The sequence below is a fragment of the Martes martes genome, assembly GCF_963455335.1.
Source record: "Martes martes genome assembly, chromosome: 9".
NCBI lineage: Eukaryota > Metazoa > Chordata > Mammalia > Carnivora > Mustelidae > Martes > Martes martes.
Genome location: NC_137896.1, coordinates 117,839,891 through 117,851,710, shown reverse-complemented (window position 1 = coordinate 117,851,710; position 11,820 = coordinate 117,839,891). Strand labels below are relative to the sequence as shown.

The window sequence follows — 11,820 nt, the reverse complement described above, 5'->3', positions numbered from 1 at the left end:
CTGAGCAGAGAGCCCAATGCAGGGCTCGACCCAGGACCCCGGGATCATGACCTGAGTGGAAGGCAGAGGCTTTAAACACTGAGCCACCCAGGCGCCCCAGCTTTTATTTTTCTTACATAATTGCTCTGGTTGGAGTTTCTAGCACAATGTTAAAGAAAAGTAGTGAAATTGAGCATCCCTGTCTGTTCACTACCTTAAAAGAAAAGCTCTCAGGCTTCCACTGTTGAGAATGATATTAGCTATGGGTTTTTCATTAATACCCCTTACTATATTGAGGAAATTCCCTTCCATCCCTAGTTTGTTGAGTGTTTTTATTTTTTTATTAAATCATGAATAGGTGTTGGATTTTGGCAATCCTTTTTCTCCACCAGTTGAGATAATTGTCCAGTTTTTTTCCCCTTTGTGTTATTAATGTGGTGTATCACATTGATTTACTTTCTTAGGTTGAACCACCATTCTTGGGAGAATTTTTGCTTTTAACACTTTTATTCAACATTGTTTAGCTAAAACATTTGGCAATACTATGAATAATATTATGTAGGCTCTTATAATACACTCTCCAAGACTGATATCATGATTCAAAATTGTTTTACTTGACATGGTAACAAATGTAATTTCTGCCTTTCAAGTGACTTGGAACATGCTTGCAAAAAACTCAGGAGTTTACGTTACTGATCGGGAAATTCTGACCTAAAGGATAAAATAAAAATTCCATCATTTGATAAAATCTGGCTTCCACTTATATTTTCCGCTTTTGTCTTAGCAAATGTGCACCTGACACTCGTGACTTTATAATCTTCTGGGTGATGTTGCTTTGGACTTGCCTGGAATGCTCTTTTTTCACCTAAAAACTTTCTGCTGATTCTTCAGACGCCAGTACAAATGGCCACTTCTTGAGTAATTTTTCCCATCTCTCCCAGGCAGTTAATCACTGTCCTTTTATTCTCTAACACTTATATTTCTGTTATATATTTATTAATATATCTATAAATTTTAATAATTTATTACTATATTTAGATGTTTCTGTTATCTACTTATTTACATATTATTTATGGGTTATATATTTACCACACTGTATTATAACTTAGCTGTTTAGACATCTGTTTTCCCCATTAATGTGAATTCCCAGACTACAGGGGTCCTATTTATCTTTGCAGTCCTAGCACCCAACCTAATGCCTAGAACCTAGTAAGCATTCATTAAATGATCTATGAATACATGAATGGGGTGCCAGTTGTGCTGTGGTTATGGACACCAACTGTATCAATATTTGTGTCTGTAGGAGGAAATGTGCTCTTGATTCTCTAACCTAGAACATTTTCTGATTTTATTTTTTTCTCTTTGTGCCTCTCTAGACTTCAAAGCAGCATACACTGAAGAAGATTCAGAAACTCACAGGTCAGAAAGATCCTATCCTTTATTCTTTAGCTCAAGGCTGATGACAAATCAACTGTGGGTCTGCTTTAAGACTCCAGACTTCAATAACAGGTTGAGGAAGGGAATTTGAAAGAGATTATGTAAATGAAAGAAATGTGCTTATTCTTTCTAGCATCTCCAAAGATGCTAGATTCTTTTTAGCAACTTCCAAAGAGATAGAAACAGATTGATAATTCTTCCTATGCTTCCTTTCCCCATGCTTTCTTGCCTAATTTTCCTTTTGTGTAGAACTCAAAGTATCAGGAAAGAAATCTGGTGAGATTAATGTTTGGTGCAGGAAGTTCCGATAACTTTTTCCCCTGTCATAGGCACTGGATAGACTCCTTTGGGGGGAAAAAAATACGTGTTATGAACTTTTGTTCCCCTACTCCAACTCCCTACTCGCATGATTGTTCCTGCTCTTTCCAACAGCTTAATCTACTACATGGTGAAGGCAGCATAGTAGAGTTCAAAATATAAAAACTTGAGCCCTGGGTTAAGTCTGAGCTCTACCACTCATTAAATTAATGATCCTAGGCATGATTTCACCTTCGTTTTCTTATCTGTAAAACAAGGGGGTGGAACAAGGTAGAGGTGCTATCAACAATTGGGGTGCTAAAAGCTTCTTTACCTCTGCTCCCAGCTTCCCAGGGGGAAGAAAATCTTAGGATGAGCTGCTCTGAAGCTAATCCGACACAGTGAGTAGAGTTGACCTTCACTATCTATTCCTCCTCTCTTCAGCTTACTCTACTGATAAACTCTGTAGGAGTTAGGAGAAAGGTACCTAGTACTGTTTTACTTCCCTCACAATGACAGCTGTTCCTTTTCTAAGTTAAGTCACTATTCTTACTGGTTTCCTTACTAGTACTTTAATATCACTTCAGTGACATTGACCTACTCTTGTGTCCAGCTTTTCAGGTCTCCCTATGGGATGGACCCAGGAGCATGCACTCTGGTCAATGGACAGAAGTCTTCAACAGATCTTCCAACATCTGGAATGTGCAAGGTCAGGGAAGGTCGTTTCTGGGAGGGGGTTGGGTGGTGGAAGTTTTTGTTTTTGTCTTAAGTAAACTCTACCCGCAATGTCTTAAGTAAACTCTACCCGCAATGTGGGGGTTGAATGCTTGAGATCAAGAATTGCATGCTCTACCAACGGAGCTAGCCAGATGCCCCAAAGGTGGTAGAACTTTTAAGAGGGAGGGAGCAAGAGACGGAAGAAGGGAGGTAGTAGAGAGGGAAAGAGGGAGGGAAAAAGAGAGGGAAAAGAGAGATTGTTAGTTGGTCGCTTATTTACTTCATTTTGGCAGCGGGGATAAATTCTGGGTCCAAAGGTTTAGTCCATGGATCATTTCTTTTTTTTTTTTTTTTAGCACTTTTTTTTAAAGATTTAATTTATTTATTTGTCAGAGAGAGAGTACACACAAGCAGGCAGAGAGGCAGGCAGAGGCAGCGAGAGAAGCAGGCTCCCTGCTGAGCAAGGAGCCCGATGTGGGACTCGATCCCAGGACGCTGGGATCATGACCTGAGCCGAAGGCAGCGGCTTAACCAACTGAGCCACCCAGGCGTCCCCATGGATCATTTCTGATTGGAATGGAGACCCATACCTTTCTCTCCTCCTCGTAGAGGAATTCCTTACATAAGTAATGGATATTGGGGAAAAGAATCTCTTTTGTTGTTATTGTTCTCCCTCAGGCCAAAATATTTCACATTTGAAATAGCCGTTACCTTTCCCTTGTCCTACTTTTTCCTGCCTCAAAGCAAATGGAAACTTTTCTTTATTTCTTAGATCAAGTCTTCTGGAACTGAGTTTGCCTGAATCACAGGATACAATTTCTTCCTCCACCTCCTCTGTGCTTGTGGCTCAGGAGCCGGTTCTACCCTGTTGTGGCTGTAAGAAGGCAAAACATTCTACTAAGGACAGCAGCTCCTCCGGATCATTATGCAACAACTCCAGCCTGTCCGGATCATTATGCAACAACTCCAGCCTGTCCCACCTATCCGACTTTTCTGAAGGAACAACCTGGCAACTCCAGAGCCATGGTTTACCTAGTTTACCCAAAAACCAGTCTTCCATGTTCAGGAACCAAGGGTTTGGGAAATCAAAACTTTTCCAGAATTTGGCAGCTCTTTCACCCTTAAGATCCCAAAACTCTTTTATCAACTCACTGTTTGAATCCCCAGATCTCTGCCAACAAGAAAAAACAAAGAATGGGGGAGAGAGCAAGTGTCCTTTGCCATTGGATCATGGGCCAGATTTGATTTTCACCAAGGCAAGACCACGATTCTCGGGGTGGGCTCCAATCCGGCTCTCTCCTTTGGCTAGGGGGGAGTTAGAGGGACATATGGCTTGGAAGGTTTATACTTTGAGGGAACAGACAGTGCCTCTGCCTGTGAGGAAATCGTGGGCAATGCTGAATTACTTAATTGAGGCACAAGGTGGAGTTCCCGAGCCAGAGAAACCTCAAATCCAGGTATCTATGCCCATTCATCAAAGCACTGAACAAAGTCTCTACAATAAATTCCCAAACTGTCCATCATTTCAGCTCCATGTGAATATTGGAGTGGAATCTGGATTAAATAGAACAGAAACAAAAATTTCACAGTCATTCATCCCAGGTAAGCAGTCGCAACTTGGGGATGGCCCGCAAATCCTTAAATGCGGGCCCTTAATTACATCATTGGGCACTCCGCTTCCCAAAAGTTTAGGAGCTGACATAATTCCAGAGAAAACCACTGGACTGCAGAAGGAGCCAAAACATGTTCTAGAACTTAATATAGAACAGAGGGTCACGGGTCTTCTGGAAAAAAGGATTCAGCAGCATAAGTCCCACATGACTAATGTGGAATTGACCCCAAGGCTACCATGTCAAGTTACAGATAGCATAAAGGTAACTCCTTTAGCATTACTTCAAGTCATGGATTCAATGGGGATGATCCCAGAATCACATTCAGAAGTGATAGAATCTGTGGGTTTGTTCCCACAGCCACCAGACAAAGTTGGGAAACCAATGGAAACCACAAAAAAAGTGAGTGTAAGCACTAAACCATCATATCAAGTAACTAAAACAGTGGAGGTAACATCAAGTGCTCAGCATCACGTTATGGAATCAAAGATGACCTCCAGACCACCGAACCAAGTCACAGATAATGTGACGGTAACTCCTCCAGCATTGCTTCAAGTCATGGATTCTATGGGGATGGTTAATGAATCACATCTACATATCATAAAACCCGTGGGAATAACCCCAAGAACACCATCTCAAGCCATGAAATCAGGGGAAATAACCACATCGTTGGACCATAAAGTCATACCATCAGGAAAGATGCATCCAAAGGCACAATATACAGTTCTGGAAACTGTGGAAATGACTTTCGGGCCACATCCTGAAGTTACTGAATCAGTGGATATAACCTCAAAGCCACAAAGTCAAATCACAGGACCACTGAAGATTCCTCCAGGGCCAATATGTCCAAATACAAGATCATTGGAAATGATCTCCAGTCCATTGCATCAAGTTACTGATTACACGAAAGTTACTCCAGTGGCAGTATTACAAGCTATGGATTTCGTGGGAATGATTCCACCAGCACCGCCACACGTTATAGAATCTGGAGATTCACAGTCTGAAATTGCAACTTTGGCCCCAGGAGCAGCTCAACCAGTTGGTTTGACATCTTCTAGCTCTCCTCCACCTATCGGTCCACCTGGAGTGGTAGGATCTGTGGGTTTACCTCCAAAGCCACCACTTAAAGTCACAGAATCAGTAGGGATGATTCCAATGCCATCACATCAATCCATACATTCTTTAAAGGTAACTCCAGTAGCACTGGGGTCATCCATGGAAATGATCATAACGCCACAATCACAAGTTGCGGAAACGCAGGATTTGACCTCAAGGCCAGTATCTCAAGTCAGGAAACCTCTGGAGTTGACTCCTGGGTCATGGATTCAAGTGCAAGACTCTGTGGAGATGACTCCACAACCATATGTTCAAGGCACAAAAACTACAGCATTAACCCCAGGACTACCTCATCAAGTCATGGAATCTCCAAGTTTGACCCCATGGCATCAGATCGTAGAATCTTCAGAGAGGAGTCCAAGGCAAAGCCATCAAATGATGGAAACTATGGGGTTGGCTTCTGACCCCACGATCAGAAATCTGACTGAGTCAAAACAGTCACAGCATCAAATAATGGAACATGTAGGGACAGTCCCAAGATCACTGGGTCAAAGAACAGCATCTAAGGAAATGAGCCAAAAGCCACTGCATCAAGTCACAGAATCTGCAGTAATGACCACTACATCTCTACTTTCACGTGCGGAATATTTGGGGGTGAAGCCAATGCCACAACTTAAGACTGTGGATTCTATGAAGTTATCCCCAGCATTGCGAAATGTAAAATCTACAGACATGACTCCAGGTTCGGTCCCACAGATGGTAAAATATGGACAGCTGATCCCGACTGTGAGCCCTACAGAACTGGCCCCAGAACGTCAACTGCAGATTGTAAAATCTAATGAGGTGGCTCCTATTTCACAGCTGGAACGTGGGAATTCTGTGCAGTTAGCCCCAGGGTCTCAGCTTCAAGGTGTGAAATCTATTCATTTTACCCTAGGAACACAACAACAAAGTGGAACATCTGCTGTGTTAGCCCAGGCACCACAGCTGCAAAATAGGAAATCGCTAGATTTGACCCACAATTCACAGCTGCAAGGTCTGGAATATGTTCGTTTGGCCCTACCACCGAAGTTTTCAGGTACAAAAGCTGTGGAGCTGATCCTAAGACCACCACAGGAAGGTAAGAAATCCATGGAGTTGGCCCCAAAACCCTGGTTACAAGATGAAAGATCTAAGGAGACAGCCCCAGTACTATTGCTTAAACATGTGAAATTTCCTCAAATGGTAGAATGTAGAAATGTGATTCCTGAAACACAGGTGGAAAGTACGAAATATGAGGAGCCGATCTCAGGGGCACACATTCAAGCAGTAAAATCTGCAGAGCTGAAGCTCAAGCCAAATCATCAAGCCACAGAACCTGAAGGATTAACCCCATGGCATCAAGCTTTGGAATCTTCAGGAAGGATCACAGAGCCAGGATATCAAGGAGCAGAAGTAGAGTTGACTTCCGACCCTTGTCACCACAGGAAAGAATCTATGGCGTTGACACAATCATCTTTAAGAAGTACTCCAGGGCCGTTGAGCCAGACTTCAGAACCTATGCAGGCGAACTCAGTGCCATTCCAAGGTGCTCTTGAGACAATGCTCCAAGGCATAAAAGCCTTGGAGACTCGAATGCCTCAACACATAATACAAGAATCTCCAGAGTTAGTACCAGGATCAGAGATGCCAGGAATGAATCCAGAAGTGTTGAACCCAGAGTCCCAAAGTATGAAGATTGTTCATCTGAATCTAGGGCCGTATTCAGAATTTATGAACTATAAGAAGTTGACCCCAGAACCTCAGTTCCAGGGAGTAAAGTCTATGCAGCTGCATCCAGAGCCACAATTACAAGATGTGGAATATGTTAACTTAATCCTACAGCCAGCTACTACTGGAATGGTAGAATCTGAGAAGCTGGTACAAGAACCAATACTACAACGTATAATATCAAAGGAATTGACTAAGGGGACACAGCTTCAGGGTGTGAAACTGATCCCAGGGCCACGTTTGCAAAGTGTCAGATTTTCAAATTTACCTCCAGGACCACTTCTTCAAGGAGAAAAACCTGTAGATTTCATCTCAGGGTCCCCACATCATAGTGTGAAATCTCATGCACTGACCCCAGGTTCCCCAGTTCAAGAAATCAAATTGTCAGATTTTACCCCAGGGCCAAAGCATCAAAGTGTTACGTCCGTACAACTGTGTCCAGAACCAGAAACTCAAGGTATGAAATCTGTGGAACAAAACTCAGGACCACGCTTGCAAGATGTCAGATTTTCTGATTTGACCTTAGAACCAAAGCATCGAGGTTTGAAACATGTGCAATGCATACCGGGAACACAGGTTCAAGATATACAGTCCTTAGGATTGGTAACAGAATCACCTTTGCCATTAAGCCAAGGGCTCTTGAGTGAAAATGTGAAAACTCTTCCGTCTATTGAAGGATCACAGTTTCACAGCATGCAGTCTATGAAATTGACCTCAGAACTACAGTTTCAAGGTGTGAAGTCTCAGGAACTGAACGTAGGGCCAAGGCAGCAAGATGTCAAATTTTCTGAACTGACCTCCGGGCCAAAACTTCAAGGTGTCACATTTGGGGAGCAAAGCCCAGGATCAGTGTTTAATGGTGTAAATTCTGTAGGGATGACTCCAGAATTAGCATTTCAAGATTCTAAAGTAGCAACGACGTCTCCGGGGCTTCAAGATATAAAACAGGTGGGGCTTACCCCAGGGCCATGGTTACAAGATGTCAAATTTTGTGATCTGACATCAGGAACTCAACCTCAAGGTGTGAAATCTTCAGAGTTAAACTCAGGGCCACAACTACAATATGTGAAATTTTTTGAGTTGACCCAAAACCCAAAGATGCAAGGAGTACGATCTGTGGGGTTGTCCCCAGGACCTCAAAAGCAAGTGGTCAAGCCTGATATGCTAGTACCAGAGACACTGTTTCAAGGTGTAAAAAATTTAGGGATGGACCAAATGTCCAACTTGGAAGGTAACATTTCTTACAGAATTGTCTCCCAGCCAGAGAAACCAGAGGAAAAATCTATGGGGTTGACTCCCGAGTCACAGTTGCCAAGAGTAAACTATTCTGAGTTGGCCAGAAGAACACAGTTCCAAAGTATAAAGTCTTCTGAATTGATCCAAGGGCCAGGTGTGGGGGGTATGAAAGCAATGGAGCTGACCCCAGACTCAAAACTTCAAGGTGTACGATCTGAGCTGTTGACCTCGGAGCTGAAAGATGTGAAATCTGTGGTCTTAACTACAGGACAGGGTCTAAAAGGTACGAAATCTACTTTGCTAACCCCTAGTCCACAGCTGGAAGGTGAGAAATCTATGGAGATCACCACAGTGCCATGGATAGAATATGTCAAACCTGTGAAAAGCACCAAAGATACCAAGCTTCAAGGTACAACTTCTGACTTGATTCTGCATGCAAGAATTCAAGACTCCAAAGCTGTGGAGTGGGTCCAAAGAACACAACTGCAAGATGTGCAAACTGTGGAATTGAAATTTGAGCCCAAGACGGAAGGTGAGAAAGCTGTGCCTTTTGCACCAGGGCCATTGCTCCAAGGGTCTGAACTGCAAGGTGTGAAAGGTAAAAAATTAGCAGACCTCAATTTTGAGTTACAGTTTGAAAGTATGAAATCAGACTTGACTCCAGAATCACATATTCAAGGTTTAAAACCTAAAGGATTCAAACCGGAGCCACCTGAACCGCAGGTGCAAAGCATAAAGTCTCCTCAGTTGACCCCAGGGGCGCCACTGCACCAAATTAAAGGCTCAGAGTTAGCTTCGGAGCCACAGCTTTGTGTAAAAACCATTCCGTTAAAACAAGAGCCACTGCTTCAAAGTATGAGATGCATTCAGTGGATACCAGGACCTACGTTCCACGCTGTGAAATCTGTAGAGTCAAATCTCGGGTCACAGTCTCAAGGTGTCAAATCTGTAGGGTTGAAATCTTCGACACAGTTGAGAGATGCGAAGTCATCTGAATTGACTCTAGGGTCAAAAACTCAAGGTGCGACATATACAGAGTTCAACCTTGGGCCACAGTTGCAGAACATGAAAACCCCCGGGGTGCTCCCAGGAACACAGCTGCAAAAAGGGAAGGTTTTGGCATCAACCTCAGAGCCACAGCTTCAAGATGTAGAAACTACTGAGTTCCAAAAAGAGCCACAGCTGGAAAGAGTGAGGTGTATCCAGTGGATACCAGGACCTGATTTCCAAGGTGTGAAGTCTATAGGGTTACAGTCTCAAGGTGTCAAGTCTCTAGGGTTGAAACCTTTGATGCAGTTAAGAGATAGAAAGTCATCTGCATTAACTCCAAGGCCAAAGCTCCAAGATACACAATCTTCGGCATCACTCCAGGAACATAAGCTTCAAGACTGTGATTTGAAACCTTGTCTACAGGTGAGGAGTGTGAAATCATGTGAGCTGACTTCAAGGTCAAAGCTCTGTGATACAAAATTTATGCCACTGAAATCTAGGCTTTGCATGCATGATAGGAAATCTACTCAATTGACTGCAAAAGCAAAGCTTCAAGAAGTGAAACCCTTACAGTCGTCCCCAGGAGCACAGCTTCAAGGTGTGAAGTCTCTGGTGCTTATGGAAGATCCACAGCTTCCAGGTGTGAAATCTGGGGTATTAAGCCAAGGGTCACAACTACAGAGCAATACAACTAGAGAATTGAACTCCCCACTACACTTGACAAGCCTGAAGTCATCTGAATTGACTCTTCAGACAAAGCTTCAAGGTGTGAAATCTGAGAATTTCAACTCTGGGTCACAGTGGCATGATCTAAAACCTTCTAAGTTGTCACCTGAGATAAAGTCCCAAGATAAGACATTTACTGAGTTAAATCCAAGTTCACAGTCAAAAGGTATAACATGTTCTACACTGATCCCAGGAACAAAGATTCAAGGTACCAAATGTACAGATTTCAACCTTGGGCCATTGTTACAACATGTGAATTCCTCTGAAAGGACCTCAAAGACAAAGCTTCAAAATGTAAAACATAAAGAAAGCTGTCCCAGTCCCCGCGTGCAAGTCGTGAAATCTTCTGACCGGACCCTTGGATCAAAGCTTCAAAATGTGCAACTGGTGTTCAACCCTGACCCACAGTTTCAAGGAGTGCAATGTTCTAAATTAATCTCAGAAACAAAGTGTCAAGATGTAGTATCTGCGAATGTCAAACCTGGGCCACAGCTGAGAGGTGCGAAATCTTCTGAATTGATACAGGGGACAAATCTTCAAAAAGTGAAGTCCGTGGATTTCAAGTCACGCTCACAGTTGGAAGACATGACATCTAGGTTGATCATGGGTATAAAGCTTCAAGATGTAAAATCTATGAATTTCAAGGCTGGACCACACTTGAAGGATGTGAAATCTTCACAAGTGATCGCAACGGAAAAGCTTCAAGGTGTGAAATCTGCAGAATGGAAAGCTAATCCAAAGTTACAAGGTGAGACATCTTCTGATTTGACCCTCAAGAGGAAGTTTTCAGGTATGAAAGCAGGCCCAGAGTTACAAGATGTGAAATGTTCTGAGTTGATCATAGGCATAAAGCTTCAAGATAAAAAATCGGCAGGGTTTGGTTCTAGATCACACTTGCAAGGTATGAGATCTTCTGACGTGATCCCGGGGTCAAAACTTCAAGAAGTGAAACCCTCTGAGTTCAACCACAGTCCACAGCTACAAGGTGGGAAATCTGATTTAATTCAGATGAGGAAGCTTCAAGGTGTGAAGTCTGTGGAGTTCAACCCCAGACCACAGAGACAAGGTGAGAAATCTGATCTGATGCTAGAGCGCAGGCTCCAAGATCTGAAATCTGTTGAGTTAAAACCGGTTCTGCAGTTACAAGGTGTACCATCTTCTGAGTTAACACCAAAAACAAAGCTTCAAAGTGGAGAATCTGTGGAGTTCCTTACCAGACCCACGTGGCAAGACATGAAACCTCTTGAATTGACTCTAGGTGCAAAGACGCAAGATGTGAAATCTTTGGGGTTTGAGTCAGTCCCACAGTTACAAAATAGGAAATTGCCTATGTTGACACCAGGATCACACATTCAAGGTATGAAATCTCTGAAATTCAGTCCTGGGGCAAAGGTGCAAGGTGCAAAATCTCCTGAGTCTGTAAAGCTTCAAATAATGAAAACCACAGAGGTCAACCATGACCTAGAGTTCCAGGTCGCAAAACCCTCTGAGTTAGTCTTGGAATCAAAGATTTGCAATGTGATATCTTCCGAGTTCAATGCTAGGAAGCAGTGGCAAGAAGAGAAGACTTTTAAGTTGAAACCAGGGCCAGACCTTCAAAGTGTGAAAATTGTGGTATACACCCCTGGACCACATTTGCATCATATACAATCTTCAGAATTGTGCAAAGAGACAAAGCTCCAAGACGTGAAATCTAAGGAATCCAATCCTGAGCAACAGTGGCAAGATGTTAAATCCTCTGAGTTATGCCGGGGATCAAGGCTTCAAGGTATGCCATCTTTCCAGTTCAATCCTGGGCCACAGTTACAAGAAGGCAGGAAGCTTCCATATGAGCAATTTCTGGAAACGAAGCATCAACCTAAATTACAAGGTGAGAAATCCTCTGAATTTAATCTAGCCCCACAGCTTCAGTGTATACATGTTAGGGCATTCAGTACTGGACCACAACTGAATGGTGTACAATCTGAGTTGAATTCTGGATCAGAGCCTCAAGGTATAAAATCCCAGGTGTTCTGCCCTGGGC

At 43.0% G+C, this 11,820-nt stretch overlaps 3 protein-coding genes across 3 annotated transcripts; all 3 read left to right on the top strand.

The window, feature by feature from the left end:
- Positions 1 to 1,051: 1,051 nt before the first annotated feature.
- On the top strand, positions 1,052 to 6,673 carry LOC308349151 (uncharacterized protein; the record flags this gene model as incomplete). Its single annotated transcript, XM_080813672.1, has 5 exons — positions 1,052 to 1,398; positions 2,060 to 2,114; positions 2,327 to 2,422; positions 3,203 to 4,649; positions 6,563 to 6,673. The coding sequence occupies exons 2-5, from the start codon at positions 2,086 to 2,088 to the stop codon at positions 6,671 to 6,673; spliced, it is 1,683 nt and encodes a 560-aa protein (XP_080669798.1). The 5' UTR covers positions 1,052 to 1,398; positions 2,060 to 2,085.
- Positions 6,674 to 6,974: 301 nt separating this feature from the next.
- Positions 6,975 to 9,517, top strand: LOC308349150 (uncharacterized protein; the record flags this gene model as incomplete). Its single annotated transcript, XM_080813671.1, has 2 exons — positions 6,975 to 8,364; positions 9,495 to 9,517. The coding sequence occupies 2 exons, from the start codon at positions 6,975 to 6,977 to the stop codon at positions 9,515 to 9,517; spliced, it is 1,413 nt and encodes a 470-aa protein (XP_080669797.1).
- Positions 9,518 to 11,030: 1,513 nt separating this feature from the next.
- On the top strand, positions 11,031 to 11,748 carry LOC308349149 (uncharacterized protein; the record flags this gene model as incomplete). Its single annotated transcript, XM_080813670.1, has 2 exons — positions 11,031 to 11,667; positions 11,732 to 11,748. The coding sequence occupies 2 exons, from the start codon at positions 11,031 to 11,033 to the stop codon at positions 11,746 to 11,748; spliced, it is 654 nt and encodes a 217-aa protein (XP_080669796.1).
- Positions 11,749 to 11,820: the final 72 nt, after the last annotated feature.